This window comes from Hirundo rustica, chromosome 2, assembly GCF_015227805.2.
Source record: "Hirundo rustica isolate bHirRus1 chromosome 2, bHirRus1.pri.v3, whole genome shotgun sequence".
Classification (NCBI taxonomy): Eukaryota; Metazoa; Chordata; class Aves; order Passeriformes; family Hirundinidae; genus Hirundo; species Hirundo rustica.
Genome location: NC_053451.1, coordinates 85,530,784 through 85,553,581, shown reverse-complemented (window position 1 = coordinate 85,553,581; position 22,798 = coordinate 85,530,784). Strand labels below are relative to the sequence as shown.

The 22,798-nt window shown below is 39.7% G+C and overlaps 1 protein-coding gene across 3 annotated transcripts in view; it reads right to left on the bottom strand.

The window, feature by feature from the left end:
• The window catches only part of HERC2 (HECT and RLD domain containing E3 ubiquitin protein ligase 2), a 103,192-nt gene extending 86,258 nt beyond the window's left edge, over positions 1-16,934 (bottom strand). For 2 of the 3 annotated variants that reach the window (XM_040056362.2, XM_040056365.2), the window contains exons 1-3: positions 16,868-16,934; positions 16,023-16,142; positions 5,981-6,095 (exon numbers count right to left, since the gene is read on the bottom strand). In XM_040056362.2, the coding sequence (XP_039912296.1) occupies positions 5,981-6,095; positions 16,023-16,094 (187 nt within the window). In that variant the 5' untranslated portion in view covers positions 16,095-16,142; positions 16,868-16,934. The remainder of the gene's footprint in view (positions 1-5,980; positions 6,096-16,022; positions 16,143-16,867) is intronic. The other variant, XM_040056363.2, reaches the window with a different exon arrangement.
• Between the last annotated feature and the right edge of the window lie 5,864 nt (positions 16,935-22,798).

Genomic DNA, 22,798 nt, shown 5'->3' with positions numbered 1-22,798 from the left:
TCCATGATGGAGCAGAGATTGTGGGCCAAGGAAGATATAGCAAAGTCACCTGAGAACCAGAAAATGCAAGCTGGATATATCTCTTGCAAGTGGCAAACAGAGAACTTAACTGTGTCCCTCAAACACTGGGAAACAGCCTGTGAGTCACCAGTTTGACAACAATTCCAGAATGCTATTCAATCCAGCTGCTTCTTTTCAAAGGCACAAGCAAATAACATTGAAAGTACAGAAACCATTATAGACCACTGACCCTGTTCAGCCCCAGAATATTTCCACAGTAACGCCATAATCTCACTGTTTCTCCACTCACCCACACATCTAGAGACACACTTTGCAGGGTATGGAATATTAGCGGGTAGAAGGGTGCTGTGCCAAGACTTTTTGCAGGCAGCTGAGGGAGAACTTGTTACGCATTTTAACAGATCCTTGGCAAAGGATGACAACCAAGGGCTACAAACTTAGCCATTTTATCCAACTCCTCACTGCAAATAGACAAGATCCCAGTCCAGGGGGGGAACTCAAGGTTTGTATGGAATAAAAACAACCCAGGCACGTAAATCCATAGGAGGAATTTTTCTAATTGTCTGTGTGAACCAGGAAGAGGGGCAATGAGAGAAAAAGTGGGAAGGAAATGAGCCAAAAGTCACATTAAAAGACCATGTTAAATTGTTCCACAAAGACAGTTCACTAAACTTGCAAAAAACCACTTGTCACATAACAGACAAAGCTGGTATTAGTCTAGATTGAAAGCAGCAACACAGACATCATAATTATGGAAGTTCTGTTATGTTTCATGAAAGATTTTTAAGCAGGAATACTCAAAGATTTTCCTGAAAGAGGGGCAGGGAGGAGAAATATCTTGAGAGAAGCCAGAACAGACCAAAGTAACAAGTAGTAAGACAGTTTTCAAAACAATGTATGCAAAAATACAATGCAGTGTATCAGCATGATTTAACTTAATTTTGCGGTGGGGGAAACCAATGCGTAGCATCTCCCTGAAAGACTTTTCTCTTTATTATATTTCAGTTTACAGCCTTATACCTGTACACTGAGGCAGGTATACACAGCCAGCAGTCAAAACTAAGCAACTGAAGTAACCATTCTCAACTAGAAATTAGCTCCCAAATCAAAGCATTGCAGCTCACCATGTGTGCACTATCTTGCACAGCCAAAGCCTAATCTGGTATAAACAGAGGATAAAAAGGAAGCACTAAAAATGGAACTTAGATTTCATAATCAATGAAGAAAAAACCTGACACTGCACAGTCGCCTCCACCACCTGTTATAGTATGGTCTTGTGCTGAAAAGCCAATGAACTCATGGAGTTGGGAATCCCCCCCATACAGGGAGAAAGCCTGCAATAGTTTCCCGACAGATGTTGCCACTGACAGGGCAAAAAGTCACACAGTGTGCTTTAGACAAGGGCTGTATCTTAAAACCACCCCAAACCAGTATTTGGTAGTCCCAGGCGCAGGAAATATTTCAGCTCCAATATATTTTCTGCCAAAAAATCCTTCTTTTTTACACACACACATATATACACCTACATACACAAAACTGATAGTTATTGGAGAGGGAAAGATACATGCCCCACCATTTGTAAACAATATTTATACAGCCTTCTAAGTTCGATGATAAGATTCTGATCTCTTAAACCTAATCAGAAATAAAGTTTATTTTCTTCCCTGGTATACTATTTTTTAAAAATTAATAAAATTATTTTTTTAATTTACAACAGAGCATTCTACACTTCTGAAGTGAAACTGTCCAACAGAGTGACTACAGACTTCCCTATCCTGCGGAGAGAGTATGATAATCCACAGCTGAGCACCGAATTCTTGAGCCACTGGGTACAGCCCACAGCTGGGTCAGGGCAAGCAGAAGAGAAAAGTCACACTTCTCACTTTTAACAAGTTCTCCCTTCCACAAAAAAGGAGGCCAGGAGCAGGAGCCAGCCTACATCCCCACACACTACTACAGTTTGATTTATCACGTGGTCTGAACGGCAGCCACCATAACCAACTCCCACATACTGTTATTCTTGTCATAAATATTTCGTTTCTGCCAGCCTCTCTGGAATTGCTAGTGGCATTTGGACTTCAATTAACCTGCTTGCAGGTGCAACACTAAATGAGGTTTGTGTATTCAGAGGCACCAGTCTGAGAAAGGCCCAACTTTCAGGAAAGGGGGAACAGAAGAGGAAGCCCAGAGTGTTTACCGAAGCCGGGACAGAGGTATGAAGCTGACGATTTCATATTTTTATCCTGGAACTCAAAACAGCTAAATGAAACAGAATTTTCCACCTATGAAATTTGAGGGATCAAAAATAAAAGAGAAATAGCAACCCACAAATGAGACCTGGTATGTCTTAAAGTTTAACAGTAACAGTTCTCTAACTTGAAAATTTAGTAAGAATACTATTATTTAATACTTTTTATTATTTTCAGAACATAGTTTCCCGCATACAAGGTATTAATCTAATCTAAATTTCCTGAGGGCAGCCTGATTGTCTTTGAAATACATGCAACGCTACAAGTGCACCTGTATTTGGACATCAGTACTGTCAGAGCTGCGTCCTCAGATGATACTTGGAAACATACAAACACATTCTGTTGAACACATTTATCAAACATGTTTTTCTTAAAGTGCCATGAATTCAAAACAAAGACCTTATTCCTAACCAAACCTTCTGTCTAACAGAAAAAAAATGCAGTACTTCTATATTCTTCCTAGAGAAAAAAAGGAACGGTTTTTGCTATCAATAGCATGTTCTTCCAACCTACTGCCACTGCTAATATCCACTGACAGAATGAAGTGTCTCTTCTGAACAGCGCAGTCAGCACCAACAGAGAGCTATAGCACCAGGGAAGAAATAGACTTGTAGTGCATGGGCTTAAATCAAAACTTCTTTAAAAAGACTGAATACAAGGGACTACATACAGCAACCTCTCTTGTTCATCTTCAGGTTAGTCAATTTAGCAGCAAACTCTGAATATTGACATTAATCTATATTGCTTTTCATATAAAACAACTGAGTTTTATATAAATCTCGTTACTTGTATGTATTTTTCCTTCTCCTCTTGAATTATATTTGTAGATCATTTATTAAAAAAAAAGAAGTACCAACTAAACAGATGCAAATACTTTATATTTTAATTGAATGAATTTAATGAAACTCAACTTGAGCTGCAAATTCAGAGGTGCAAACTGACCATCATTTTTTCTGGTTTCACAATTCACTACTGCCTAACAGAATCAAACATACAACCTGATTTGACTGTGACAAAAACAGCTTTGACTAGCTTTTTTTTTTTTCCTCAAAACTCAAGCCTAGTAAGCAAGATAGCTGTAGTTTAGAATCCTGTAGGCCAACACAATAGCATTTATGAAAGCTAACTTCACTGAAACAGTTCATACATTAACCCTAAGAGTTGAGAGCCTGAAAAGGCTGTTATTTAAATTTCTAAACTACTGCAGTGTTTCAAGAAACACGTAGAAGAACATACACCCTCCAGCTGTGAAAAGGAACAGGTGAGATCTGTGCTATGCAGCATCTCCACTTAACTCTTCCAAAAGCAAAGACAAGTGGATGGCGGTGTTTTAGTTTTTACCTTTTGTTACTCACCATCCAATTCTATCTTAATTGGTAGTAAAATAAACCAAATTAATTTTCCCCAAGACTATTTTGCTCATGACAGTAACCGTTAAGTGATCTCCCTGGCTTTATCTCAACGCCCAAGCTTTTCCATGTTATTTTCTCACTCTGTCCTATCGAGGAGGGGCAGCAAGTAAGGAGCTGGAAGGGTGGGCATGTGGCTAAGGTGAACCCACCACAATACAGCACTGGAAACAACAAGTGACAGTCTGCCATCACCACCACCACCACCACACTATGCATATGAGAAAGCTTTCAAAAGCCTCACCACAGCTTGGACATTTTGGAGTAACATAAAAGCCTTATTTATACAGTGAAGTGTCAAACTCTGTATTTTTAAATAACAGTGTTCTACAGTCTTTAACACTTTATACTTTAAACCTTCACTTTTTGAACCTTTTAAGACACGTACATACATCCGTCATTAAAAAAAAATTCTTCTCATTGTTCAGAATAAGTGTCATAAATGTGGACAAATATGAAGTCACAGATGATTGACTCAGTCAGATGATTGACTTCTGGATTTTTACTTTATACTGCTGCCTATATTTTGCATCAGAAGTGACAGTTTGCATTTTGGTAGCTGCTATTTCAAGGAAAACTAAAAACAATTATACTATGACATCTTTCTACAAGCATTTTCAGAATTACTAAAAGCACTACAGCACTGTAAGTAACTAAAAATCTCAATTCTCTGCAGCTACTTAGCTATACAGATATTACTTTTCCGTCAAAGACTAGTACAGGTACAACTCTAAAAACAATGTGTAAGTATCCGGCACAAAAAGATCAATTCATCAATTTCATTTGCAAAGAAGGTATTTACTTCATTATACCCTGCCCTTTTACAAATGTTTGTTATCCTTCTACGTGAAAGCACGATGTGGTGAATGGTTATACCACAACCACCACAACACCTCTATCATGAGCTGTCGGTGAATGGGAAAGAGTTTCCTACAATTCCTTTAGGAGGCAATCCCTCCCTTTATTGCATCAAGTTTACAACACCTTTTACTAATATGGAACTAGCCAATCTGAAGAACAAAATATTACACTACCTCCACTCATTTCATGAGCAGCTTTGTAGCAGCCTTTCTGATAAGATCAGCTGTATTTTCACCCAGTGTCAACAATAATATTCCAAAGGGCCAGAAGCATAGGGAAGATGAAAGTTTTCTAATTCTGAAAGAGTTAGGAGCATAACGTGAATTTTGCTACAGCATGCAGCCACTAATACAACTACAAAGCTTATATCCTTGGTAAGTAAATCTACATTTCATCCTTCTTTCGTAAAATTTTTATTGTATCTTACTTCCCATAGAAATTATCTCCTCTAGTCAAAAACACATCCATTTGTCCTATTTTTAAAGGAGGCATACTACAGGTATGAAAAAATTGCCCACATGAGTAATTGAGAATTATTGGTTTGAAATACCATGTCTATCACACTGTACAGCTCAGGAAGTAATAGTTCACTATTACCAAAGGCAGTATTTCTACCCATCTCCTCATTTGTAAGATTTTGGGAATCTTACAAACTACTGACAAAACCTATCTGACCATTTGGTGAGTCCATTTCAGCCAGTTCAGGAAACAAGTATTTTTCTTTTTGACCAGCTTAATTTTCTGTTCAGTAAGGAGTCAAAAGAGTACCACTTTTGTGGTGAAGATGAAAAAAAAGGCAAGAGCAGAATCACCTCATTCCAGCATTGCCCATCACAAAACAAAATCTACCCCCACCCAAGTAATCACTCTAAATAGATGCATTACTCAGCCATTTGCAGTATTTGCAGTGTTAGAACTGCTCTCAAGTACACTGGAAAACTTAAAACCCCCCCCCCAAAAAAAACAAACAAAAAACCCCCCACACACTACATTCTCAGGCAGATTGTGGCCAGTTTTTAAGCTGACCTTTCAGCTACTTTCTGAAGATTGTAAACAAAATTAGAAATAGCAGTATCAGCTTTATCCCATTCCTCAGTCCACTTCCTTTAAACAAAGGCTTCAGCTGTAAACACACCAAGCATACCAAACAAAAAGACACTGCCAAGCCTCTCTCATAATAACATGCCTAGTTATGAAGTTAAATTTCACAAGGCTGGAACAGATTTAAGCCTTCATTTGGAGGCTTGGACATTACCCTTCCATACACTTTTAAGAAATCACTTTCAATTGTATTTAATTCAAAACATTAACACCTGCAAATTGTACCACAGGTGATGATAAACGTAAGTTTTGTGACAGTATGGAACTGAAGTCCATTTTCATCATCACAATGAAAGAAAAAAAAAAATGAACAATTTAAAAGAAATTTAAAATTCATACCTTTTCTTGGAGGTAGTTCACCACTCTGTATTAATTCTGTTCCAGGATATACAATCTCTCCATCTTTTACCATTTCATTCCACAAGCCACATAGTCCATCTCGTGTAAAAGCAAGCTGTTAAAAATAATATATTATATATAGTTACGCACACTTTTCTCTCAAGGTAACTCAAGCTAACACTTAAAACACATCTGATTTTATACATCATTCCAGAAGAAAGAAAATACATGTACCATCTCACTGGAAATGAGATTGTGTGTGTGCGACAAGGATGTAACAGTCTTCAGAATCTCTGATTGTCTAGCTATGCTACTTTCAGGTTGAAAGTGCAAAATGGTAAATTTTAGGTAAGTTCAAGTCCAGCAAAATGAATTTTTTTTTGAGACAAATTCTCATCAAAAGCATGGATTTGATCACCTCAGAACTACCCATCCATTCAAGATGACACCAGTTGGGGGCTGGGGGGCAGGGAGAGGGTGTGGGATGTCCTTTTTCTCTCCAGGAAAAGCCATTCAAACAAAGTCAAGCTGCACAAAATCTCAAGACAGACGCATACAGTCCCCTCACCAACCAGCAACTGAAGAGCTGGGCATCTTAACAGAATGATGACATCAAGGCACAGATTTGTAAATGAATTCAGCCAGTTCAATCTGGTCCTGCTGTGCAAAGCATCCCTCACAACCCTCCCACTTCTTTCCAACTGCTACAATGCCTCCTCTCCCATGAAGAGCCAGATTATGGAATGGATCAAGCCTAAAACCAGCTGCACCCAGAGGAAGAGCAAAGGGCTGCCTCAGCCGAGGTCAGCTCCCAATACACTCTGTGTTCAAGAGGACAAATACTGGCAACAAAACATAGCCTCTGCTAGCTGGAACCACTCACAAAAGCACTGGCTGTAACACAAGTCTCCTAATGATTCAGGAATTTCGATCTCCATTGGAGAATCCTAATGAGCAGGATAACTTCTCTTCTATGGATATTGTTTTTTGCTTTCTAAATAACTGCAAAACAGGTATCTACATCCCAACTGAATTCCGTAATAACCAGGCTGTAATTCACAACTGTACAGCATAAGGGAGGAGGGCAGGACATTGAGAAACAGAATACTTCCTGTCTACCAAAGTGGTGTAGTGGACCACATTTAAAAAAATAAACAGCCAAACAAAACAAAAAAAAAAACACCAACACCAAAACAAATAAACAAACAACAAAAAAATTTGAAAAACCCACCACCTGCTGAGGACTTACTCAGAAGCATCTTTGTGTTATGTAACTAGTATTCAAATCCAAAGTGTTTTAGATGAGAAGTAATACAAAGATGTGGCTTGCAACAACCACCATAAAATATTGACCACTACGCAGAAGTCCACTTGTCTCAACGAAATAGCTCCAAATAAAATAAACTGTAATGATTAAGGATTACAGGTTTTAAGAGACACGCACCCACCAGCAGGGAAGACATTCACTGATCCAGCTCACCTCAGTTAACACAAATTAATAGACTAGTTGCATGCTTTCACACCCCTGTAATACACTAAATGACCATAGTGATTTCTTGACTTCATATTGCATACTTCAGAAATCCACTCCAACATGTATTAATGATTTCAGTAATTCTTCCTTCAGGATAAAATATGAGTTGACACACTGTATGTCTGACACTTACTATTGCCTGATCAGGGGCAGAATCATGCAGTGTGAGCTAGACATTATTCATTTTATCTGTGATTTATCAATTGTACAGCACCAGAATCAAACTCTGACCGTGCTTTACTGAAATATACAGACCCTGTTCTTCAGTGTTAAACAGCACAAAGAGCTTTTGCAAATATTTGTGTTTTGTTAAGAGCTTTACATTTGGCTACATTTTAAAAAAATTTGAATAATCTGAAGTTGCATTTCAACACTGAAAAAAATCATTCGCCATTAACTGATTTTCTTGATTGTTCCCAGTCTATGAATATTTCAACAATAAGTGGTGCCCACTTTTTCCCTTTTTAGATGTGGTCATATACTTTACTGGAGTACCCAGGGAATTTACTTTTCATTGTTTTGTTGGGTTTTTTTCTTGTGTAAAATAGCAAAACAGCTGTTTCATTGATTTTGGTTCATATAGTGGGGATAGATTAAATTTTTAAACTTTCACTAATGCTAACCTATGGTAAAATGCTTGAAAAATTGCAAGTGAGGCAACCCTCCAGATGGGTTGCATAATAAATTACAGTTTTCACAAATTAAAGATCTTTCTCTGATAAATTGTCTTTTTTATACATTTTACTTTACATTCTCAGATCACCTTGGTACGGAAAATTATCCTCCCAGCCCACAGAATCGAAATGTCTCCAGGCTTTGAATGCCAGATTCTTCATAATGTAGTACTGTTCTATTTCTATATTACTTTTGAAAGCATTCATATAAAACAGAATCAGGAACTGTTTTCTCCACATCAACCTCTAATCCTTTTACATAGCACCAAGTTCACTCAACTCTTTCATGCACCTAAAAACTGAAAAAGTAAACAAAATTTCTTTGGCCTTGGGTTTGGTTCAAAGTCTTATCAAAGTAATTTTCTTGGTATGTTGCAAAAAGATAGAGGAACCACCAAGTCTACAGGTCACAGAGTTCCACCTCCTTCTCTAAACACCGTAAACAGCCTTCAGATAAACAATTTTGCCGACTACTCATGTTGTAGTTAACATTTTGTCAGCAGTAGTGGTGTTGGGGGAAGGGAAAAAGGAGACAAGTTTGAAAGTAAAGAAACACTGGACTGACTTTACAGCAATAATCAAAGAAACCAACTGAATGGCTAATTAAGAAACAGTATTTCCAACCAATACATCTATCATAACTGAGGGCAACTTAATTTCAGTTGTAACAAAATTACTATTTATCTACTCAACATTCAGCAGATATCTAGTATTTGCTATATATATTAGTCAAAAGTGAAAGAAAATCTGAAAGGTAGGTGTAAAAAAGATGGATCAACACTTTGCTCAGTGGTACTCAGTGACAGGATCAGAGGGAGTCAGTGTAAACTGAAACACAGGAGCTTCCCTCTGACTACCAGCAAACACGTTTTCTCTGTCAGAGAGTGACCAAGCACTGGCACAAGGTGCCCAGCGAGGTTGTAGATTCACGATTCTTGGAGGTATTCAGAAGACATCCGAACACAGACCTGGGCACTGGACTCTAGGTGGCCCTGCTTGAACAGGAATTTGGGCCAGATGACCTCCAGAGGGCCCTTCTGATCTCAAACATTTGTGACCCTGTGAAACTTGCAGCTGAAGATAACACTCATTTGTGTGGGTAGAAAAGTCAAGTCTCTGCTTTAACTGCTCAATCCTGCATTTTTTTCTTCATATAGTATTTTACGGCTTTCTTCCCTTGCTCCCACCAACACCTCTCACATTCAGTCATTCATAAAGAATCTGTCAATACATCTCAGTTCAAACTAGGGAACTAAAACTTTGTTGAGAACAAATCTGAAAAGATTTCTCTGGTTTCTGTTTAAAAAAAAAAAGTTCTTCCTCCACTAAAGTATTTGAAGAATGTTCACAAGCCAATTGATGGTACAGTGCAAGAGAAGAAAAACACTTCGGTGTCTTCATTGTTCCCACCATACTGGAGTTCCAAATATAAGATCAGCTACTTGTGTTTCGTAAAGTCTCTCTCACTAGATTGCTTGATTCATATTAACATCTTCCCCTCTAATAATTTAGTAACTTCATTTGTAAATGTTTAGAGACATGAACTTAAACTGAGTAAGTTAACAAACTAAGAATAATGACGATTTCATTGAACTTTTACAACTGACAATGTACCAGTGATGTTCCCTCTGTAAATCTCCTCCTCAAGACCCTGCTTGCCCCAACACTTACACACTTCCTTCCAAAAACCAGGACAAGAGCAGCTCTATACTTCATTACTACTATCCAGTGCCTTGCAACTTTGGCCCATGTTCTTAATCCTCCTCCTCACTCCCTATGCTAAAAATCTCACTTGTCCTTTCCCACGACATCTACCGACCTCTTCTCAAACCCCATCTCCTACACATCTCGCCTTCAGAAACCCCAAGTCTCTTCCATCATTTGTCACACTTTCTCATCTCCAAACCATGTCTTGGTCCCTGCACTTGAAAGCCAAGTATCTCAACAAATCCGTATTTCCCACGCTGACCTAAGGCTCAGCCTTGCTCACGTATCCCAAACTAAAAACTCAAGGGCCTAAGGGGACTTTAAAGTGAACTTCTACTGTAAACTGGGCTGCCTCCACTCTAATCTTTTTGCTAATCTTGTCTCTGCAGTAGAACTGTAATTTATTCTGTCTGGTACAACATCTGATTAGAGTTCAAGGGGTATCTAGTTTGGTTACTGACATATGCTGCTGCCAACCTCCAACAGGGCTGGCAGTGAAATTCCCATCCATCCCCATCAACTCTAGACAATAAGACACTGGCATTATCATCTCCTTCCATTTCAAGAAAATTAAATCTTCCAACCGTAACTGGGTAAGCTCCTGAGAATTCTCAAAGCACTGCTACAATTTTGCTTTCAGTAAGTTATTTTAAGAATAATCAGCAGCTCTGATTTTGTTTTGAAGTCAACTAATTTAATTAGAAAAACTCTATGTAGTATATTAGATTATGTTCTCAATGTAGTTTCATAAGCTTCCCTGCAGAAAGTATAGAAACCTTCAAAAAAGTTAACCTGAACTCAAGAAAAATGAAGCCAGGAAAACAAAATTACACAAAAGGACAAGGATTGACTCAGGGAGGAGTCCTGATTATATAATTGCACTGGAAATTTAAGAAACTGACTTCATAAACATAGAACATCAGTAAGGATTTAAAATATAAGCTACTTAAACAATCTTCACCTCAGAATTGCCAAGGGTAGTGGAGAATCTGTTCTTCTATTCAGCTATTTTAAAGACTACATGAAAAAACTTCTCTTGTTAGAAAAATATTTAAGCGAAAAACATTTTCAGCCCAGTAGTAGCGAAGAAAATCACAGAACAATAAGTCCTTTCCTAAGTCTCTCTTTTGTTTTTGCTTTTTTGAATCCATTCAATTTGTGTTTCCTTTTTCATTGTTGTCTCAGTATTTTGTCCTAGCTTCCTTCCTTCCCTGCTGACCGAAGCATGCCCTGAATCCACAGCTGCTTATCACACCTATGCAGAGCACAGTGCAACATCACTAGACCTAAACACAGGGCTCAAAAGCTCAGAGAGCAAAGTCAAAAATTTCAGCAGCCCCACATTACTTCAACAGATTTGGGGTTAAACTAGAAATGTCCCCTTAATAGCAGGGTGCTGGTCTTCCACTTGCTGAAAATGTTACCAGTTAATAGTCACACACAAAGAAAAAACATGCAATTCCTTCAAACCTAGAAACTATGCATCTGAAGAATAGCTCTGTCTGAGCCCAAATATTTGAGCCTATGTGTTAAATCTAATTTCTCTAACCTATCACACCACACATAGTGTTTGTCCCTCCATCTGGAAATCACTTATTTCAGAGCGACAGCATTACTTCATTTTTAAAATAACTTTTAGAAATTGCTATCGCAAAGTTCGCTTCCTTTAGATACAAAGGAATCCTCATTTGCAGTTTGCTGCAAGAACTTCCAAAAAAGCCCTTCATTTTTTAAATCAGAAAACTAAAACAAAGAAAGATATTAACAGGACAGCAATAAAATACAGAAGGCAACTTTCACCAACTTCTTGCTTTTAATAGCCAAGACATATTTCTTCACATAATCTTCTCACAAGTAAAGACACTGATCTAAATGTTGGAAGAGTGGGATTTTCAAGAAAATTAAAATGACAAATGTAACTTTGAAGTAAGGTAAAAATATTTCTAACCAATGTAACTTTTAAAGGTGGCAATTTCATTTTAAAAAACTCATTTTCATTTCTGTGGCCAACGTTAATGATAGAAATAGTCTGACAACCATGAACTCAATGAAAATGGATGGAAATGCCTCATATTCCTCTTGCAGACAGCTCTTGCACCTTGACTGTTGCATAAAGTTTTTCTCCACACTACAGGAAAATGAAAGTTTTTCCCTCTAACTCCTGCTATTAAGCACAACAGCTCTCCACAGGATCCAGAATAAGCAGCCTAATTAAACTCCATTTGAACACACACATGCATCCCATTAGCTCACAGCAATTCTAGTTTTTAGTTATTCATCCATCACTAATTAAAGGTCTCTGCATAAGATTCTAATTTAGTTGTACAGTACATCTATTTAATCAGAATCATTTTAAGCACAGTTTGATTCCACAAACTGGGTACCTAGGTTTAAGTAAACAATTTTAATCTCCCCTTTTTATAAAAAAGGACGCCTTCCTTAGGAACAGTCTTTGAAATACAATCTCCCACTACACACAGTGTTTGCTATAAATGTGATGGTTTTTACAAGTAACAGTCATCAATAGATAGGTGTTTTCAATATATCCATTCAAATCTAAATAAATAACTTAGAAATTGAAATAATCCACTAACTTTTCAAGTGACTGTATTAAGAATGACACATGAAAAAGTAGCCTGCACTAAAATCCACCTATTTTATAACTTAGTAGGACTATTTCATTAATGACGATGTTATACACATCCTGTTGACATATGTCATAAGAGAACATACTAAATATTGTATAGTGATGTTCTCATATTCAGCTGGACTACCCTGATTTTTCAGCTGCTGTAACAGTTTTGTTTTTCAGATAACATAGAGTATCTTATTTTGCTCCACCAGGAAATTCAGATTTTTTAAAGTAAAATAAATATTTCTGAGCACTTCAAAATTACACTAGCAGCTGTAAATCATACAAATAATTACAAAGTTTGTAAAAAGGCATGAAGCAGTTACAGGTTGTATTTGGATCTCTGTAGAGCACTTTGGCTTACTAAAATAGTATTGTTCAGTTTCAGAAAAAATAATGTATGCAACAAACATTGTGAAGATCCATTTCCATTAACATTTCACACCACATCAGGTAACCTTGCAGGCCAGCAGGCTCACTGCTACTACAAAAGGACTTGTGCCTTTGATATTCACTCAGGCATAGTAATAACATGCTACATCATACTGCTTTTGTCTCACAGCAGTAACATCCCAAAACTGAGTAAGAACATTTAAATTTGGCCTGGACACCAGCTGCAACAGTGATGCACACAGGTGATTAAACTACAATCTACATGATATTATCTTCTTATTGTATTAATACCACAATATAATACTCACTAATTGAAATAGTAATAGAATATCATGTATTACATTATTCATGCAACATCTTCTTGAGCTAAAACAAAAAAAAAAATACAATCATTTTCATTGGCTTAATCTACAATAACTGCCAGTTATCAAGTCTAAAGAACAAACTCTCTGACAACAGTGACAAAGGAAAAAAGTAAAAGAAAGTACTTTAGAGACTACTAGGCCACCAAATGAAACCATTTTAATTCCAATCCTAGCTATACATCCCAAATTTTGCAGCAGCGGAATTTATTTTAAAAACTAATCAGTCTCTGTATGTCTCCTAAGGTAATTCCCCAGAATATTCCCCAGAATAATTCTGTTTCTCCAAGGACTGGCACCTACTCATTTGTGAACTATTGTACCCTGAGAAGTTAAAAATGTAGCTGCAAAGTGTAGAGTTCCAGGGTCCAATTCCAAACAATTTGTAGTTATCCTAATCCCTTTACATAAATTTAGTGTGTCTTCTTCAACCCTCTCAGAGCACTGTGTTCACCTTTTCAATTCCTGCTGACAGTCTCTTAAACACCAACAGAGCTCTTCTACAGCTGAGACAGTAAAAACATGCACAGTAAAAAAATCTACATATGCAGTACACATAGAACTTAAAGGATTAAGATAGAGGATTTATACCCATTAAAAAAATAACCACACTGCTAGGTCATGCTTGTCAACCAGTAGTTAAAATAATCATTCACACAGTAGAAAAATTCTCCAGAGCCAAAAACCCCTTTCCTTTATAGAAGACATCTGCCATTTCATACATTAAAAGATACTACTCAAGATTCACATGCTCAGTTTTTCAAAATACTGAACACACGCATCCAATTAAGAGTTCTGTGAGGAGGACCAGTGTAATACCAAAAACAGGTAACCTAATAAGAAAATGATATTATACCCAGGAGGCCTGGCTTGTCTTCGGATTCCAGAGAAGTGATGTTTGTGTCCAGAGGATCACAAATCATTACTGTTCCCTTATTTCATTATTCTCATTATTTTGACTACAGTTTGATTGGAAGAGAAAAAAAAAAAAGTAGTCTGGCAATTAGAGTCTAACTTGTTATTACTCATAAAGAACTTGTATAATTAAGAGCATTTATTCATAGAAACATGCTGCAAATGAAGATTTTTACTATTAAAAGGAATTCTTGTAACACATTAACTAAACTACAGTCTCATAAATCAGAAATATTTCATTGCATTTATACACACAACTGAAAACAACCCTTGAAACTTTGGATAACAACTGAAACCCTCCTACCAAAAGTTTAAATAAACAGGAAAAAAAAAAAAGGATGTAGAAAAAAGGCAGTACGAAAAAGGAAAAATCTGAAAAATCACATGAACAGTCACATTTTTCATCCCACATAATACAGAAGGAAAAAAAAGGCAATGCATAGTCAGCAGGTGTTACAAAGGTTGCCAATTTTTCAGACAAATTTTCCTGTATTCAACAATCATTGAAGCAATATACTTCCAACCTAAAAGCCACCCTTCCGGAAATAAAAAAAATATTTCCATATTTCTTAATATGCTTATCTCCAAAATGTTGTGTAGCATCATTTTTTACATTAGAGAAAACATCTGGCTTTAGACTGAAATTATTACTTTGGTAGGAACAAAAGATGAAAATAGAATTAATCTAGCCAAATCACGAGCAAGTCCTGTCATTTCATAGCATTTACATTCAAGATCTACTGAATAATGGAACCTCTTAGGCTATATCTGTCACTTCTGATTCTCATTTATCTTGTTTGATGTAAAATACTCAAGAAAGGCTGCTTTCGAATCACAACTGCATGGGGGAAAAATCCTTGTCTAACTATAAGAACAACTCAACTCAAGCATGTAGACTATCAGCAGGTAATCTGGGATAAAGTCACAAAGATGGAATTTTTAAGAGTTTTTCAGCAGCACTAGTATTAACAGTAACAAAGGAATTACACTGGCTGGCCCATCCCAAAAAGAATTTCACAGTTTTGAATTGAAACTTGGAAAGGTTATTCAAAGAAAGGGATCTATATGCAACATCTGGGTAAAGGAAGGCAAAGAGACCAGGACTTAATGTAGTTACTCATTTCACCTAAAACAAATGTAACTGACCCAAACTATTTCTCTGTATTTTCCATTTAATTGTAAGACCTGGATTGGGAAAACATGTTAGTATCCTCGCCATATCACACAACTTTGCTAAACGAGGAAATCTTCTAAGACAAAAGAAAACTTTCACCAAATACTGGCATATTTCAATGAAGATCACTTCCATTTCAACCTTGTACCTTTGACAAAAAATTAACTCCCTTCAAAAAGGACAAAATTTAAAGGAAACCTCTACCCATAATGCAAACAACTACAGCAAAACCTAATTTGAAGTCTTCAAACTATAAATTACATTGCCATGGCCTTTCACTTCAGTTCTCCTGTGCACTGAAACTGCTAGCTCATATGCAGGCAAGACATTTAGCAACAGCCTAAATAAGAATTTATAGTTCTAGCAGAAATGCCACATACTCTGCCATGGGCTTTGGCACTCAGTAAAGATAACATACATATGTAGCCCAGCTTTTCTCAAAGCAGAAGGGACTGAACTGAAAATACAGATCTATTTGCAGCTCAAAATAATTTAGTGTTTCTTCAAAACCACTCATAAATCAGCATACTTGGGAAAACCTATACACTACCTCAAGAGCTGCAGTCTTCTACTTGTCAGCTTTTTGGACTAAAAGCATCCTTGATCGGCACCTGAAAGGTCACAATGCAGCATGACCATCAAACTCCTTACCTGCAAGTCTGTCTTCAACCATTTGGAGTCAAATCTTGCTTGAGCAGACAGACAAAAAGAATCAGAAGACATGTTTCCTTCTTCAGCCTTCCCTCCAGGCTGGCTGAGCAGCCCAACCTGCTACAGAATGAGTGGAGGAAAAAAAAAATTAAAAAAAAGATAATCTAGCACATGAAGTAAAACACACAAGGTTATTTTTGCTCAGACTAGGACGGCTTCCACTTGATCTTTAAAAATGTATCGTGAAGAAGGAGCTCTCCCTCGTCCAGATTCCCTGAATTCGCACGGGGAGAGGAACACGCATTACGAATACTACCTGAACCTAGAAAAAAGCCTCCGCATCCCTTCCCTATCACACCCGCGGGAAGGAAGCCTCCCTTCTGCTGCACTGAGCCACACCAAAGGCCTTAACGCTGCCCCTCAGCCCCGTAAGTGGTGCATGAAATAAATAATTGATCGCAGATTACGCAAGCCGCAGGCCAACATAAAGCGATTATCAGGGTCACCCGCACCCCCTCCTCCCGGCGGCGGCCGAGGCCGGGGGCTCCCCCTCACCCGGGAGCATCCCACCCCCGCGCTCACGTTCCGCCGTCACCGCCCCTGCCGGCCGCGGCTCTCACCGCCGCGGGGACGGCGCGGGGCAGAGCCCCGCCCGGGCGGGGGTCGCCGCACACGGCGCGGGGGCCGCCCCTGCTCTGCCCTGCCCTGCCTCCCCCTCCCGCCGGGCTCTCGGGATGCGGAGCGGAGGCCGCGCTCCCCCCGCCGCCTGCCCGCCCACCACGGCGCTCCCGCCCCTGCCTCCCCGCTCCCCCCGAGCCCGACGGGGCTCTCGCTCTCGCACTCACCGGGCGGCCGCGGCACCGACGGCGGCGGCTCCAGCTCCCGCTCCGCCGCCGCCCGCTCGGCCCCGGGTAATCCTCGCCCCTCCTTCCCTCGCCCGCCCACCCCCCACCCCTCCGCCGGCGGAGCCGCTCGCCGATCCCTCCCTCGCTCCTCCGCTACTGGAGACGGGGAGAGCTCGGCCCCCCGTACGCCACGGGAGCGCTCCGCCAATCGGGAGCGCGGCGGGAGGCGGGACATCCTGTCCCGCAGCGGGGCGGGGCGCGGCGCGGGGCCGCGGGCAGGCGGGGGGAGCCGCGCCGGCGGTGACGGGGGTCAGAGCATCCTTACAGCCGGCGCGCAGAGATTAAAAAAAAACAAAAAAAGGTTGCTAAAGCCACTGAAAACTGTACTGTTGATTTCTAAAAGAAAGTAGCTTTTAAATGTCTCGGACGAGAAACGTTTGTAACGAGTAGCTCGGAGGCAAACGGAATCGCAGAGTGGGTAAGGTTGGAAGGGACCACACTGAGGTGTCTTGTCCAGCCTCCCTGCTCAAGCCGGGTCATCCCAGAGCACGCGGCACAGGATTGTGTCTCTCTCTGGAGACATTCAGAACCCACCCTGCTGCGTTCCTGTGTAACCTGCTCTAGGTGACTCGGCCTTGGCAGAGGTGTTGGACTGGATGACCTCCAAAGTCTTTGCCAGCCCTAATAATAAATACTGTGACTCTGATTCTGTGTCCTGATGCTTCCTGGCTATCTCCAATGAGGGGGACTCCAGAACACAATCTGTTCCAGTGCAAGATTATCCACACAGTAAAGAAACTCATATTCGGGTGGACCTTCCTGTGCACCAGTTTCTGCCCATTGCTGGTCTTATAAGTAAAGACCAATGCAAAGAAGTCATCAGTAATTCTGCCTCCTCTACATCTTCTGTAACCAGGGAAGGAACAGAGGCTGGGAACAGTAAAGTGATGCCACTACACATGAAGGAGTAAGGATGCTGGGAAATAACGTGTGAACTTGCTAATGGCAAGCAATGACGGGAGTCTGGAGGCAAATGTTGACTGATCGCTCAAGGGAGAAACTGCTCTGAGGCAAATAAGCATCCTTCCACATTAGTTTGTTGGGGATGTATATTAGTAGTTTGAAATTCAAATTAACCAAAAATTAAGTTTCTCACAATACTTAGACTCCTGTTCCCTGGCAGCTAAGGAATTAGGAATGTAGAGCAAGACTTGGCAGATGGGACTATTATTGGCTTTGGCCAACATGAAGCCACAGACTGAATGTCAATGAAATGCTAACAGAACTGAGACCATTTGCTGGCATTTCGGCAAAGGTACACAACATTTCGTTGTTATTATGTAAGAAGCATTGTAATAAAACAGGGACTTTGATTCTCCAAGCTTCATTTTCAAAGTAAAAAAGCAACTATGACCTAACTGGTTAGCCTGTCATTTATCACAGACCTCTCTTGGATCAAGATGTAGTAGACATTTGAAGTAAAATACTCTACAAAATTTCTGAAATGCCTCAAAATTTATATAAAAACATAGAAATACTCGATTTCCTCAAGTTACTCATAGAAATTTTAAAATATGATCTTTCAAAACCAAAAGTAGTTTCCTTTGAAAAATCCTCCCAAATGCCTACAGGTTAGTGCACCAGGATGGGAAATACTTTATTCTTGTCTTACCTGGCAGATTGAAAATGTAAGAAAGTAGTCATACTAACGTAATCCAGATAGGGGTAAAAACTGCTTTGAAATGTAAAGATTGAGGGGCAAACAAATAAAGTGGATGTCGTCACGGGAGTCTAATATAGGTCACCCAGCCAGGATGGCAACATTGATGAATTTTTTTTTTAAGGAACTAAGGGACACCTCTAAATCAACCATCCTTGTCCTTATGGGGACTTCAGCTTGCCAGATATTTATTGGGAATACCACACAGCTGGTACAAACAGGTCTAGAAGATTCCTAAGACACCCAGACGATAACTTCTTGATACAGGTGTTAAAGCAGGTGACTACAAAAGGTGCTCTCCTTGACTTTTTAGTCTGCTAATTGAGAGGGTATCATGAGTGAAGTGATTGGTAGCTGTCTTGGCCACAGCAATCCCAAGGCAACCCAGTTTAAATTCTCTGTTTGCAGGAGGAAAAGTGCCTTCAAAATTTACCTCTGAGTATGAGGAGAGCAGACTTCAGGCTGCTCAGTCAGGGAGCTAGTTAGCAAGGTCCTCTGTGAAAGTGCTTTTGGAGGTGCTGGCATCCATCAGTGTTGTCCCGATTTTCAAGAAGGCCAAGAGGGATGGCCCTGGTAACTATAGGCCCATCAGTTTCATTGCGATGCCTGCACATCATTCAGCTAGATAAACACATGCAGTGAGTGAGCAACTGGCTCATGGGTCAGACACAAAGGGTTATTGTAGGTGCAGTTCCATTGGGCTGGTGACCTGTCACTAGTGGAGTTTGGCAGGGCTCCATTTTAGGGCCAGTGCTCTTCAATATCTTAAAAAATTACTTTAGATATTGAGTTTGCCAGTAATACCAAATTGGAAGGAGTTGTTGGCTCACCCAAAGATAGAGAGACCTTGCAGAGAGGTCTTGACAAATCAGAGGGCTGGGTAAGGAATTTCAACAAGGACAAGTGCCAGATTCTACATCTGAGACGGGACATCCCTGGACGTGCATCCCAACAGGGGAACGAGATGCTGGAGAGCAGCAGGAGATCTGGGTGTCCTGGTTGATGGCAAGTTGAACATGAGTCACCAGTGTGCCCTGGCAGCCAGGAGGGTCAACTGTGCCCTGGGGTGCATCAGGGACAGCATCGACAGCTGCGCAAGGGAGGGGATTGTCCTGCTCTGCTTGGCACTGGGGCAGCCTCACCTTGAATATTGTGTGTGGTTTTCGACACCGCAATAGGAGGAAGATACAAAGCTATAAGAGAACATCTGAAGGAGGGCTACAGAGATGGTGAAGGGCCTTGAGGGGAGGCCATATGACTAGGCCCTGAGGTCACTCTGTGTCTTTTGCCAGGAGAAGAAGAGGCCGAGGAGAGATCTCATCACAGTCTACAACTTCCCCATGAGGGGAAGAGAAGGGGCGGACACAATTCTTTGTGTTGGCTAGCAACAAGACACAAGGAAATGGCCTGAAGTTGCCAGGGGAGGTTTATATTGGGTATTAAGAAAGTGATTTTCACCCAGAGGGTGATTGGGCATTGGAACAAGCTCCCCAGGAAAGTGGTCATAGCACCAAGCCTGACAGAGTTCAAGGAGCATTTGGACAGCACTGTCAGGCACGAGGTGTGACTCTCAGGGTGTCCTGTGCAGGGCCAGGAGTTGGACTCAATGATACATGTGGGTCCCTTCCAACTCAGGATATTTTATGATTCTATATTTTATGTATAGAGCCCAATCTAAAAGGAATTATGAAAACTTGCTCGAAACCGCAGTGCCCGCTGCTTGTACCTACTGCTTGTTTAAACAATTTGCAAGTCATATCTAAATAAGGTAATCTGTATATGCAACATTCTCTGCTAGTTCTGGTTCAGCTTTTCAAGATGATCATCTTTAAACAATGTATATTGATCTTTGACAGTCCAGAAGTTTTCTTGCTTTTGTTAAATTAAAAAAAAACGGCAGTTGCCTTCTTCCTGATGTGAAGAATTTGAAAAGTACTCAATGATCCAGCTGGTTAGATTTGAATCACTAGTCCAATTACACACACTCACTTCAACAAAAAATGTATTTGGGTGCAGTAACCATGGAAATTCAAAGCTAGAGATACTTATGAAGACTTCATGGATTATTTTGTATTTCCAGATTTAGATTTCACTTTTATGAACATTTCTTTTCCATTTGAAATGCACTGTAATAGCATGGGGCAATATCAAATGGCATTCTCAATTATAAAAAAATACACCTGCCACATTTTCCAGAGAGAAAGTATGTCTGGTACAACTACATTAATAATTTATTTGATAACATTACTAAAAATAATTTTATTTTTCAAATAACCAGAAAATTTGAAGTTTCGGGAACCAGAAGTTTGTCTTTATACAGAGCATTTGCAGTATTAAGTCCACCAATAGCTGTTATTCTGATGGTATTTACATAACGATGGCAAGCTATATCACTTCAGACTGACCAAGGTAATGAAGGTCTGACAGATTTCAGAAGGCAAGTTCAAGAGAACCTGCTGAAGTATTACAACTCCGAGCCTTGTGTTTCACTTTCCTGAGTGAAATATCTTCCATCTTAGTCAGGTTGATCCTGCAAATCAGTTCTCCAGGCATTATCCTTAGTGCTGCATCTTGCTCAAGCAACCTGCTTTACACCCAAGATAATCATTAAGTGGATCTGATGGATTTTCAAATGCACACCCCAGTTAGATATTAGGAAGAAATTCTTCCCTGTGGGGGTATTGAGGCACTAGCACAGGTTGCCCAGAGAAGCTGTGGATGCGCCATCCCTGGAAGTGTTCAAGGCCAGGTTGGATGGGGCTCTGAGCAACCTGGTCTAGTGGAAGGTATCCCTGCCCATGGCACGGGGTTTAGAATGAGAAAACCTAAAGATTTGTTCCAGCCCAAAACATTCTGCGATTCCATGATGGCCTTGTCTTAGAGACACCAGCATTCTCAGGAGCCACAGGGCAGAGAGCTAGTGAAGTGGAAGGAACGTCACCTCTCTGCGTTCACTACAAGTCTGTTAAAATCTGTGCCCATCATTCTTACTTGCTCCAGAGTAATTGTTGGACATTGAAAAATCTAGCTTCCATGCTCAGACACAGTCACTCATTTACTTGTATCCACTTCTAGGCATATTCTAGATCATTTCAGTCTTATATAGATTAAAGCAAAAATTAAATGCATCAAAATGAAAGGTACACTAAAACCGAGAGGTCGCATTTTCTTGTCCACCTCTTGGAACACCTACAAACAATACAGAGTACTTTAAAAATGTTCAGCTGTGAGCAGGAGACTTCTCTTTTGTTGTAGATGCGGTAGAAGAGCTACGCTGCCTTCTACAAGAGGCAAGGTGCTTTAGAGGTGCAGGATGTAGAGGAAGAATGGATGGTGGTGCTGTGAAAACCACGGAAGGCTGAAGAAGGTAGGGTTGGTAGTATGAAAGGTACTCACCTCCATGCAGTTAGCACACTCACCTCCAATTTGTAACACTGTCAGGCCAGCCTAAGGAGGTGAGGAGGAGCGTTAATTGAAAAAAGTATATCTATCACAAGAATCTGAAGGAGAACATGCAGAAGAAAGAGAAATATCTTTGGACAATCTGAACAACACCATATTTGTTTCTATTTCAGTTGTGAAAATAAGTTCATAAGTATTGATAAGATCTGTCTCAAAAATTGAGGCAATTGCATTCTTAAGTAACTAAATGCAAAGCCATAAGAGCCAATGAACAAATGGTGAATTGGTGGTTTTGTGGTGGTGTTTTTTTTGTTTTGTTTTGTTTTGTTTTGTTTGTTTGGGTTTTTTTGTTTTTTTTCTTTTTTGTTTTGTTTTTTGGTTTGTTTTTTTTAATGAAAAAGGGACAAAAATAACCAAGTATATGTTTACATAAAAATAGTATCTAGTTGTACCTTCAGGTCTTCTCAGCATGAAATCTTTGCTAATTAATAATTATTTTAAATGTGTGCACTCCAGGGAATCCATTTTAGTTATAACAGCAGCAGAATGTGGGGCATTTTTGTCTTTCATTAGGGAATATCAAGAAGTGTTATGCATGTGAATGGGACACAAAACCATCTCTGTAAGAGCAGTGGTTAGCTGCTCACTGCAGGACAATGCCTGTTTTGTTTGTAATATTTTTTTTTCAAGAGCCATTTGTGTTGAGCTGTCCCACCGAGTTTGGAAGCCTTTGTGTATTATTATACACTAAACACAAAATCCAGTCCACTTCAGGCTTAAAACAAGTCTCAAAGAATTTGCTGGCTTAC